This window comes from Salvelinus sp. IW2-2015, linkage group LG14 (assembly GCF_002910315.2).
Source record: "Salvelinus sp. IW2-2015 linkage group LG14, ASM291031v2, whole genome shotgun sequence".
Taxonomy (NCBI): domain Eukaryota; kingdom Metazoa; phylum Chordata; class Actinopteri; order Salmoniformes; family Salmonidae; genus Salvelinus; species Salvelinus sp. IW2-2015.
In genome coordinates this window covers 52,764,241-52,776,911 of record NC_036854.1, presented here as the reverse complement: position 1 = coordinate 52,776,911, position 12,671 = coordinate 52,764,241, and the positions used below count along the sequence as shown (strand labels likewise).

Below are 12,671 nucleotides of genomic sequence, written 5' to 3'. Positions count from 1 at the left end.
ATACACCCCAAATACCACCGCTCTGGTGGAGTCCCCAAATGGCTGTGGGAAGGGGCAAGATTCACCTGACAAGACAATCAATCATATACACACACCCTGTGCCTGTTCGCTACGCCCACAAACCACACAGAAAAAAAAGCATGTTTTTATCCAAAACAAGATGCTTGCCGTAGCCTGTGTCCTGCTCCAATTCATTTTTTTTTTAAACGAGGCGCAATTCATTTGGGCTCCAAAAAAGCCATTGGGAATCAATCCCAGAAAACAAAACCTGTAAAATGACCCCAGATTGTATTTGAGTGACGCGTTACATTAAAAGACTAGCATGCCTGTGAGGGATGAACAATGTGCAGTATGACAGGCAGACAGCCAGGCTTTCAGGCGGTAGCATGACGTCAGGTTGTTTGCTCAGCCTACGCCCGTCAGCTCAACAGGCATTATTTACCCTGTACATTGAGATGACTAGCCAGGCAGGCGTTCCCATGCTAGAAGAAGCAGGACTCAAGTGCAACATATTACCTACAGAGCGCACTACATTTGACCAGGGCCCCATCCCTTTTCCCTACATAGTACACTACTTTTGCCCAGGGACCATAGTAATGCACTATATAGGGAATAGGGTGCCATGTGGGACGCATTCATAGCACACAGGGGCCCTAATGTCCAACAGACCAGTTTCCAAGCCATTGTGTTTGTTTGTGGGCTAGATATGTGGATTAGATGGGTGCTTGTGGTGGGGAAATGTAAGAAGGGTGTTTGGGTAGTGTGATGTGTGTGTGTGTGTGTGTGTGTGTGTGCGCGCACGTGCTGGACATCAGGGTTGGGGTCAACTCAAATTGAAGGCAGTCAATTCAGGAAGTAAACTTTAATTCCCATAAATAAATAATAATGTACATCTATATTCAATAACTTCTCAATAAACAGAAAGGCATGGATGCCACGCCAGGACCGTACTCACTAGTGGCAAAGAGGAGACATCACTATGTCAGGTTTTTCTGGATTTTAAAWTCAAATCAATTCCTGAAATGACTGACTTCAATTCAAATTGACCCCAACCAAAGATGGTTTAGTACGAAGATAAGTAGAAACTGTTGTCCAATAGAAATCCCTGATCACTGTTGTAGGCGATATCACAGCTCATCCGCAGAAACACGTAATCGGGTCGAACGGTCATCTCTCTCTAAACTCCACATGTACAGGCCGTCAAATTAAAAGCACTCTTTCGATAAAGTTGTTTTTGACAAAAATGGTTGTAGTAATGACATGTTCGCCTACTTAAAACATCGGTTTGAATGTTGTGCCTTTAGAAATCTAAAAAATTAAGGAATCATTTTTGACTTTTCTCATCGACTTTTCAAACCCCAAACCCGGTCTGGTGTGCAAAGTCTACTTCACAAGCGTTCCCGGAATGTCGGGTCTCTGGGTTTATAAAAGCTSTACCCCAACCCTGCTGGACATCCAGGGTGTACGATCCTGTGTGGCATGTCCTGTGAGCTGTATATCTAACCAGCTTGTATGCGAGACGTGTTTTTGTGGTACAGCATAAACCAGAGTCAAGGGTGCGTATATTTCTATGGCCTCCATGCATGTTGAGAACGTGAGTTATTGTCATGCTGTATATCACACATCCTTTACATAGTGTCGCCGTTGCAAATGGCACCCTATTCCCTATGTAGTTAACCACTTTTGACCAGGGCCCTGGTCAAAAGTAGTGCACAATATAGGGAACAGAGTGCTATTTAGAGCTTGTCCTTACCAACACATCCAGTTCATTGCTGCCCAGGTCCAGATGCTCCAGTTTCACCAGGAAAGAGAGTGACCTTGATAAGCGAGAGAAACACATAAATCATAGAAAACACTGATGTAATGGGGACCACTGCACACTCAGACGACAYGGTCGAGTTAAAACTCACTCAGCGTTGTGAATATACAGTGCCTTGGGCATTTTTTCATAATCTACACAGAATACTGCATAATGACAAAGCGAAAACAGGTTTAGAAATTTTAGCAAATATTTTTTTCTTTTTAACTAACAGAAAAACCTGATTTACATAAGTATTCAGACACTTTGCTATGAGACTCGAAATTGAGCTCAGGTGCAGACTGTTTCTATTGATCATCCTTGAGATGTTTCTACAACTTGGAGTCCATCTGGGGTGAATTCAATTGACTGGACATGATTTGGAAAGGCACACACCTGTCTATATAAGGTCCCACAGTTGACAGTGCATGTCAGAGCAAAAACCAAGCCATGAGGTCGAAGGAATTGTCCGTAGAGCTCCGAGACAGGATTGTGTCGAGGCACAGATCTGGGGAAGGGTACAATAACATTTCTGCAGCTTTGAAGGTCCCCAAGAACACAATGGCCTCATCATTCTTAAATGGAACAAGTCTGGAACCACGTAGACTCTTCCTAGAGCTGGCCGCCCGGCCAAACTGAGCAATCGGGGGAAAAGAGCCTTTGAGAGGACAGACGGAAGCCAATCCTCAGTAAAAGGCACATGAAATCCCGCTTGGAGTTGGCCAAAAGGCACCTAAAGACCCTCAAACCATGAGAAACAAGTTCTGTTCTGATGAAACCAAGATTGAACTCTTTGGCCTGAATGCCAAGMGTCACATCTGGAGGAAACCTGGCACCATCCCTACGGTGACTCATGGTGGTGGCAGCATCATGCTGCGGGGATGTTTTTCAGCGGWAGGGACTGGGAGGCTATTCAGGTTTGAGTGAAAGATGAACAAAGCAAAGTACAGAGAGACCCTTGATGAAGTCCTGAGTGCTCTGRARAAGGTTTTCAGACTGGGGCGAAGGTTCACCTTCYACCAGGACAACGATCCTAAGCACACATCCAAGACAACTCAGGAGTTGCTTCGAGACAAGTCTCAATGTCCTTGAGCGGCCCAGCCAGAGCCCGGACTTGAACCCGATTGAACATATCTGGAGAGACCTGAAAATAGCTGTGCAGTAACACTCCCCATCCAACCTGACAGAGAAAAATGGGGGAAACTCCCCAAATATAGATGTGCCAAGCTTGAGGCTGTAATCGCTGSCAAAGGTGTTTCAACAAAGTACTGAGTAATTTTTATTTTACATTGATTTAACTAGGCAAGTCAGTTAAGAACAAATTTTTATTTACAATGACGGCCTACTGGGGAACAGTGGGTTAACCGCCTTCATCAGGGGCAGAACAACAGATTTTTACCTTGTCAGCTCGGGGATTCGATCCAGCAACCTTTCGGTTACTGGCCCAACGCTCTAACCACTAGGTTACCTGCCGCCCCAAAAGGGGTCTGAATACTTTCCAAAAGCACACTGTATTTATAATCTATATATAAATAYATCAATAATGTATTTGAATGGCGACTTCTGGACTGTTACAGTCTGGACCAGATAGGCTAACTGATAACCATCACGCCCAATCATTGACACATTCCCACACAGTCACACACATGACAAGCTGGTCATTCAGCACAAATTTACAGTCTGTCCCTCTCACAACAACTGTATCCATAGTGAAGAGAGCAAATAATGTTGTTTGCTAGTGAACAGATAGACTATAGAGGACTTTGTGCTTCAAATCAMCAGTCATATCATCAAGGTCTCCTTTCTAGGAAATAACCACCTTCCCTAGCATGGAGGGTGGCTGGGACTATGCCAGGCTAAAGAGGGCACTTACGTGGGCAGGGACTTGAGCAGGTTCTCCCTGAGCTCCAGCGTCACCAGGTTGGCCAGGCTGCAGGAGAGAGGGAAGAGAGGATGAGAGAAGAGGAGGAGTTAGTCAGATGGAGTGTCTGATGGTCCTTGTTAACTTTGCATGGCGATTGCTCTCGTCCAACCGGTCACGCAGTCAGTCTGTCTGAGAACCCACTGTGTCATGTAATTACGCCTTTACCAAGGTCTGTCATTTTACAGAACGAGGAGGCTGAATGTTTAGAGTAAGAAGGAAACCTGTGTCGGAGTTGGTTCAAACACCCATGCATGCAAGGTGGTTGGTCTGCATATTTTGTTGGTGTGTGTGTGTGCACTTACTTTCCTATGTCGTTGGGCAGTGTCTGCAATGACACGTCGTTAAGGGCCAGGTGGGCGAGCCCTCTGAGCTGAGTGAAACCATCAGGCAACCTGGTGATGAGGACAGAAAGGGAGAGAGGAAAACAGATGGAGAGAAACACAGGGGGAAAAATGGCCCTTTAACACCAGCCCTTGAAGCACTTGGAACAKCTGCCTCATCTGCCTATGGCAGCATCCCAAATAGCACCCTATTCCCTTCATAGTGCACTTTTTAGAGTGCACTATATAGGAAAAGGGTGCCATTAGGGACGCAGCGTAAGTGGCCAGATCCATCTGTCAAAGCACTCACCATCACCACTCCTGTTAACAGTCCCTTTCTTATTCTATAGGAGAAGTAAAAGCAGGGAGATGGTTGCCTTGCCAAAAGCATTATACTTCTACAGTATACTTAAACGCCATGTTAAAAGGTGCAACGCAGCCGTTTTTTCTCTCAATATATTACCATTTCTCAAGCAATAATTTTGCTAGGACTGTCTGGGAGTGGTCTGAGTGGGGAGGGGACAACTGAAAACTAGCTTATATTAGCAGAGAGGCYTGGAACGCTTTCTTATTGGTCTATTAACTAATTAACCGTGGCGTAGCCATGCAGGCCAAAACAGGYTGAAATGTCAGGCAGTCTTTTCAAACAGCTCTTAGACTAAAAGGGCATTATCATTACTTTCACTATATCACAAYATTATTCCAACCGCAGTGTGGAAATATGGACACAGGAAATCATGCTTTTGACTGTACTGGGCCTTTAATGTAGTTTCAAGGTCAGCGAACAGCATACTGTAGCCTCACAAAGCCTTGTTTTGCTCATGTACTRTACATAATCTAATACTGAGAAAGGGCCTGCTCTGAGCCTTTGACACATCTGGGCAACCACTATCTGCACAGTTCGTTGCACATTTGTTTCATTGTCTTGAGCTGTTTATCTTCAGGCCATTATGGAAAGGAAATAATCACAACAYGGCACAAAGCACACGTATGACAGTGACCTCCCCCATATATCTCAAAGGCATTAACACAATGGCAACAGCAGAGAGAGAGGTGGTACTGGACTGATCCACTAACTTGGAGAGGGGGTTTCCACTGAAGTCTGCAATCTCCAATGCCTTGCAGAACTTAATGCTCTCGGGGATCTCAGGAATGTCTGTGGACAGAGACAGAGACAAAGATTAGAGAGGGGGAGCACAGTCAGATATATCTATACTGTATACTGCTTTTCCTGTCACCTGCTATATGATATGTACACCAAGGACACGAGAGGGAAAAGACTATTTCCATTGTGTGTGTGTGTGTGTGTGTGTGTGTGTGTGTGTGTGTGTGTGTGTGTGTGTGTGTGTGTGTGTGTGTGTGTGTGCTGAGTTGCAAAATGAGAAACATTTTGAGATCGGTTTGACGTAAACAATCAAGGGCGGAATTGACTTCTGCCATTGATTTGTAGGGGGGGTTTACATGCATTCGGAAAGTATTCAGACAGCTTCACTTTTCCACATTGTGTTATGTTACAAATCAAATGTTAGTCACATGCGCCGAACACAGGTGTAGACCTTACAGTGAAATACTTACTTACGAGACCCTAACCAACAATGCGGTTTAAAAAATATACGGATGAGAATTAGAAATAAAAGTAAGTAATTAAAGAGCAGCAGTAAAATAACAATAGCGAGACTATATACAGGGGGGCACCGGTACTGAGTCAATGTGATGGGGCACCGGTTAGTTGAAGTAATACGTACATGTAGGTAGGGTTATTAAAGTGACTATGCATAGATGATAACAACAGAGAGTAGCAGCGGTGTAAAAGGTGGGGAGGGGGGCAATGCAAATAGTCTGGGTAGCTATTTGATTAGATGTTCAGGAGTCTTATGGCTTGGGGGTAGAAGCTGTCTTGGACCTAGATTTGGCGCTCCGGTACCGCTTGCCGTGCGGTAGCAGAGAGAACAATCTATGACTAGGGTGGCTGTAGTCTTTGACAATTTTTAGGGCCTTCCTCTGACACCGCCTGGTATAGAGMTCCTGGATGACAGGAAGATTGGACCCAGTGATGCCATGGGCCGTTCGCACTACCCTCTGTAGTGCCTTGCGGTCGGAGGCCGAGCAGTTGCCACATCAGGCAGTGATGCAACCAGTCAGGATGCTCTCGATGGTGCAGCTGTAGAACGTTTTGAGGATCTGAGGACCCATGCCAAATCTTTTCAGTCTCCTGAGAGGGAAAAGGTTTGTGCGTGAGTGCTATGGGTGGGTAGTCATTTAGACAGGTTACCGTAGTGTTCTTGGGCACAGGCACTATGGTGGTCTGCTAAAAACATGTTGGTATTACAGACTCGGACAGGGAGAGGTTGAAAATGTCAGTTAAGACACTTGCCAGTTGGTCAGCGCATGCTCTCAGTACACGCCCTGTTAATCCATCTGGCCCTGGGGCCTTGTGAATGTTAACCTGTTAAAAGGTCTTACCCACATCGGCTGCGGAAAGCGTGATCACACAGTCTTCCGGAACAGCTGGTGTTTTCATGCATGTTTCAGTGTTATTTGCCTCGAAGCGAGCATAGAAGTGGTTTAGCTCATCTGGTAGGCTCGTGTCACTGGGCAGCTCTCGGCTGTGCTTCCCTTGTAGTCTAATGGTTTACAAGCCCTGCCACGACTCGATCTTAGTCCTGTTTTGATGCTTTGCCTGCTTGATGGTTCATCGGAGGGCATAGCGGGATTTCTTATAAGCTTCCGGGTTATAGTTCCGCTCCTTGAAAGCGGCAGCTCTAGCCTTCAGCTCAGTGCAGATGTTGCCTGTAATCCATGGCTTCTGGTTGGGGTATGTACGTACGGTCACCGTGGGGACAACGTCATCGATGCACTTATTGATGAAGCCAATGACTGATGTGGTGTACTCCTCAATGCCATCGGAGGAATGCCGGAACATATTCCAGTCTGTGCTAGCAAAACAGTCCTGTAGCTTAGCATCTGCTTCATCTGACCACTTTTTTTCTAGTCTAGTCACTGGTGCATTCTGCTATAATTTTTGCTTGTAAGCAGGAATCAGGAGGATAGAATTATGGTCAGATTTGCCAAATGGAGGGCGAGGGAGAGCTTTGTATGGTCTCTGTGTGGAGTAAAAGTGGTCCAGAGTTGTTTTAACCTCTGGTTGCACGTTAACATGCTGATAGAAATTTGGTAAAATGGATTTAGGTTTCCCTGCATTAAAGTCCCTGGCTACTAGGAGCGCCACCTCTGGGTGAATGTTTTCTTGAATGCTTATGTCGGAATACAGCTCATTCAATGCTGTCTTAGTGCCAGCCTCTGACTGTGGTGGTATGTAAACAGCTACAAAAAATACATATTAAAACTCTAGGAAGAAAGAGTATCTCATGATAAGCTGTAGACCACACTACCTCAGGCAAGCAATAGCTCGAGACTTCCTTAGATATCTACTCATTCAAGGGTTTTTCTTTAATTTTTACATTGTAGAATAATAGTGAAGACATAAAAACTATGAAATAACACATATGGAATCATGTAGTAACCAAAAAAAAGTGTTAAACAAATAAAAAATATATTTTATATGAGATAGCCACACTTTCATGCTGACCAAAACGGACACGTGCGCCATTGCGCTGTTGATTTTGTACCCCCATACCAGACACGATTAGGACACGCATGTTGAAATATCAAAACAAACTCAACCAATTATATTAAATTTGGGTACAGGTCGAAAAGCATTCAACATTTAAGGCAACTTAGCTAACTAGCTTACTGTTGCTAGCTATTTTTCCTGGGATATAAACATTGGGTTGTTATTTTACCTGAAATTCACAAGGTCCTCTACTCCGAAAATTAATCCACAGATAAAATGGCAAACCGAATTCCTCGTCATCTCTCCTCCGGCTTCTTTTTTACTGCTTTGGACTTTATATGGAGGTTGGCAACCAACTTTACATTGAATTACTATAACCGACTGGAGTGTGGACGTCAGTTCATATTTCAATCACCCACGTGTGTATATGCTCCTAAAAACCAACGAGGAGATGGGAGAGGCCGGACTTGCAGCGAGTTGAGCGTCACAAATATAACCTATTTCTATTTTAGCGCCTGGCCACGCAGACGCTCGCTGATGCGCGCGAGCAGTGTGGGTGCAATGATTGAATAACGTGTACATTTATTTTGCATGCGACGCGAGCAGTGTGGTCAGCATGTTTGCCTTGATGACAGCTTTGCACACTCTTGGCATTCTCTCAACCAGATTCATGAGGTCACCTGGAATGCATTTCAATTAATAGCTGTGCCTAGTTAAAAGTTCATTTGTTTAATTTATTTACTTCTTAACGTGTTTGAGGCAATCAGTTGTGTTGTGACAAGGTAGGGGTGGTATACAGAAGATGGCCCTATTTGGTAAAATACCAAGTCCCTATTATGGCAAGAACAGCTCAAATAAGAAAAGAGAAATGACTGTCCATTACTTTAAGACATGAAAGTCAGTCAATCAAATGTATTTGTCACATACACATGGTTAGCAGGTGTTAATGCAATTGTAGCGAAATGCTTGTGCTTCTAGTTCCGACCATGCAGTAATATCTAACAAGTAATATAACCTAACAATTTCACAACAACTACCTTATACACAAAAGTGTAAAGAATGAATACGAATATGTACATTAAATATAAAAATGAGTGATGGCCGAACGGCATAGCAAGATGCAGTAGATGGTGTAGAGTATAGTATATACAGAGTGAGTAATGTAGGGTATGTACATTTACATTTACATTTAGTCATTTAGCAGACGCTCTTACCAGAGCGACTTACAATTGGTGCATTCACCTTATGATATCCAGTGGCACAACCACTTTACAATAGTGCTATCTAACTCTTTTAAGGGGGGGGGGGTTTTAGAAGGATTCTTTATCTATCCTAGGTATTCCTTAAAGAGGTGGGGTTTCAGGTGTCTCCGGAAGGTGGTGATTGACTCGCTGACCTGGCGTCGTGAGGGAGTTTGTTCCACCATTGGGGTGCCAGAGCAGCGAACAGTTTTGACTGCGCTGAGGCGGGAACTGTACTTCTCAGAGGTAGGGAGGCGAGCAGGCCAGAGTGGATGAACGCAGTGCCCTTGTTTGGGTGTAGGGCCTGATCAGAGCCTGAAGTACGGAGGTGCCGTTCCCCTCACGCTCCGTAGGCAAGGCACCATGGTCTTGTAGCGGATGCGAGCTTCAACAGGAAGCCAGTGGAGAGAGCGGAGGAGCGGGGTGACGTGAGAGAACTTGGGAAAGTTGAACACCAGACGGGCTGCGGCGTTCTGGATGAGTTGTAGGGGTTTAATGGCACAGGCAGGGAGCCCAGCCAACAGCGAGTTGCAGTAATCCAGACGGGAGATGACAAGTGCCTGGATTAGGACCTGCGCCGCTTCCTGCGTGAGGCAGGGTCGTACTCTGCGAATGTTGTAGAGCATGAACCTACAGGAACGGGTCACCGCCTTGATGTTAGTTGAGAACGACAGGGTGTTGTCCAGGATCACGCCAAGGTTCTTACACTCTGGGAGGAGGACACAAGGAGTTGTCACCGTGATGGCGAGATCATGGAACATTATGTAAACATTATATAAAGTGGTATTGTTTAAAAGTGATACATTACATCAAGTGGCAAGATGCAGTAGATGGCATAGCGTACAGTATATAGATATGAGATGAGTAATGTAGGGTATGAGAACATTATATAATATAAAGTGGCAAGTGATAAATTGATTACATCCAATTTTTCCATTATTAAAGTGGTGGAGTTGAGTCAGTATGTTGGCAGCAGCCACTCAATGTTAGTGATGGCTGTTTAACAGTCCGATGGCCTTGAGATAGAAGCTGTTTTCAGTCTCTCGGTCCCGCTTTGATGCACCTGTACTGACCTCAGCCTTCTGGATGATAGCGGTGGCTGGGTGGTTGTTGTCCTTGATGATCTTTTGGCCTTCCTGTGACATCGGGTGGTGTAGGTGTCCTGGAGGGCAGGTAGTTGGCCCACGGTGATGCGTTGTGCAGACCTCACTACCCTCTGGAGAGCCTTACGGTTGTGGGCGGAGCAGTTGCCGTACCAGGCGGTGATACAGCCCGACAGGATGCTCTCGATTGTGCATCTGTAAAAGTTTGTGAGTGTTTTTGGTGACAAGCCGAATTTCTTCAGCCTCCTGAGGATGAAGAGACGCTGCTGCGCTTTCTTCACCACGCTGTCTGTGTGGGTGGACCACTTCAGTTTGTCCGTGATGTGTACGCCGAGGAACTTAAAACTTTCCACCTTCTCCACTACTGTCCCGTCAATGTAGATAGGGGGTTGCTCCCTCTGCTGTTTCCTGAAGTCCACGATCATCTCCTTTGTTTTGTTGACGTTGAGTGTGAGGTTATTTTCCTGACACCACACTCCGAGGGCCCTCACCTCCTCCCTGTAGGCCGTCTCGTCRTTGTTGGTAATCAAGCCTACCACTGTAGTGTCGTCTGCAAACTTGATGACTGAGTTGGAGACGTGCATGGCCACGCAGTCGTGGGTGAACAGGGAGCACAGCAGAGGGCTGAGAACGCACCCTTGTGGGGACCCAGTGTTGAGGATCAGAGGGGTGGAGATGTTACCTACCCTCACCACCTGGGGGCGGCACGTCGGGAAGTCCAGGACCCAGTTGCACAGGGCGGGGTCGAGACCCAGGGTCTATGGTGTTAAATGCTGAGCTGTAATCGATGAACAGCATTCTTACATAGGTATTCCTCTTGTCCCAGATGGGTTAGGGCAGTGTGCAGTGTGATGGCGATTGCGTCGTCTGTGGACCTATTGGGGCGGTGGGTGTCAGGTAGGGTGGAGGTGATATGGTCCTTGACTAGTCTCTCAAAGCACTTCATGATGACGGAAGTGAGTGCTACAGGGCGGTAGTCATTTAGCTCAGTTACCTTAGCTTTCTTGGGAACAGGAACAATGGTGGCCCTCTTGAAGCATGTGGGGACAGCAGACTGGGATAAGGATTGATTGAATATGTCTGTAAACGCACCAGCCAGCTGGTCTGCGCATGCTCTGAGGAAGCGGCCAGGGATGCCATCTGGGCCTGCAGCCTTGCGAGGGTTAACGCGTTTAAATGTTTTACTCACGTTGGCTGCAGTGAAGGAGAGCCCGCAGGTTTTGGTTGTGGCACTGTATTGTCCTCAAAGCGAGCAAAAAAGTTGTTTAGTCTGTCTGGGAGCAAGGCATTATGATCCGCGACGGGGCTGGTTTTTCTTTTGTAGTCCGTGATTGACTGTAGACCCTGCCACATACCTCGTGTCTGAGCCGTTGAATTGCGGATCTACTTTGTCTCTATACTGACGCTTAGCTTGTTTGATTTTCTTGCAGAGGGAATAGCTACACTGTTTGTATTCGGTCATGTTTCCGGTCACCTTGCCATGATTAAAAGCAGTGGTTCGCACGTTCAGTTTTGCGCGAATGCTGCCATCAATCCAYGGTTTCTGGTTGGGGAATGTTTTAACAGACGTGGTGGGTACAACATCACCGATGCACTTGTTAATAAACTCGCACACAGAATCAGCGTATTCGTCAATGTTGTTGTTCGCCGCAATGCGGAACATATCCCAGTCCACGTGATCGAAGCAATCTTGAAGCCCGATTTGTCGGACCAGCGTTGAACAGACCTGAACGCAGGTGCTTCCTGTTTTAGTTTCTGTCTATAGGCTGGGAGCAACAAAATGGAGTCGTGGTCAGCTTTTCCGAAGGGAGGGCGGGGGAGGGCCTTATATGCATCGCGGAAGTTAGAATAACAGTGGTCTGGGTTTTGCCAGCCCTGGTAGCACAAGCGATATGCTGATAGAATTTGGGAGCCTTGTTTTCAGATTAGCCTTGTTAAAATCCCCGGCTACAATAAATGCAGCCTCAGGATATGTGGTTTCCAGTTTACATAGAGTCCAATGAAGTTCTTTCAGGGCCGTCGATGTGTCTGCTTGGGGGGGAATATACACGACTGTGATTATGATCGAAGAGATTCTCTTGGTAGATAATGCGGTCGGCATTTGATTGTGAGGAATTCTAAGTCAGGTGAACAAATGGACTTGAGTTCCTGTATGTTGTTATGATCACACCACGTCTCGTTAATCATAAGGCTAATCATAAGGCATACACCCCCGCCCTTCTTCCTACCAGAGAGATGCTTGTTTCTGTCGGCGCGATGCATGAAGAAACAGATGGCTGTACCGACTTCAGATAGCGTGTCTCGAGTGAGCCATGTTTCCGTGAAACAAAGAAGTTTACAGTCTCGGATGTCTCTCTGGAATGCTATCCTTGCTCGGATTTCGTCTACCTTGTTGTCAAGAGACTGGACATTGGCGAGTAGTATGCTAGGGAGTGGAGCGCATGTGCCCGTCTACGGAGCCTGACCAGAAGACCGCTCCGTCTGCCCCTTCTTACGGCGTCGTTGTTTTGGGTCGCCGGCTGGGATCCGATCCATTGTCCTGGGTGGTGGGCCAAACAGAGGATCCGCTTCGGGAAGTCGTATTCCTGGTCGTAATGTTGGTGAGTTGACGTTGCTCTTATATCACTAGTTCTCCCGACTGTATGTAATAAAACCTAAGATTACTGGGGTAACAATGTAAGAAATAACACATAAAAAAACTAAATATTGCA

The 12,671-nt window shown here is 46.0% G+C and overlaps 2 protein-coding genes across 9 annotated transcripts in view; one reads left to right on the top strand and one right to left on the bottom strand.

Moving 5' to 3' along the window:
• The window catches only part of LOC111973582 (protein scribble homolog), a 132,521-nt gene that overhangs the window by 58,389 nt on the left and 61,461 nt on the right, over positions 1–12,671 (bottom strand). For all 8 annotated transcript variants that reach the window (XM_070446733.1, XM_070446731.1, XM_070446735.1 and 5 more), the window contains exons 3-6: positions 5,120–5,198; positions 4,025–4,114; positions 3,672–3,728; positions 1,754–1,817 (exon numbers count right to left, since the gene is read on the bottom strand). In XM_070446733.1, coding sequence (XP_070302834.1) covers positions 1,754–1,817; positions 3,672–3,728; positions 4,025–4,114; positions 5,120–5,198 — 290 coding nt within the window. The remainder of the gene's footprint in view (positions 1–1,753; positions 1,818–3,671; positions 3,729–4,024; positions 4,115–5,119; positions 5,199–12,671) is intronic.
• Positions 1–12,671, top strand: part of LOC111973377 (transmembrane protein 108) — a 297,121-nt gene that overhangs the window by 263,459 nt on the left and 20,991 nt on the right. The window lies entirely within an intron of this gene.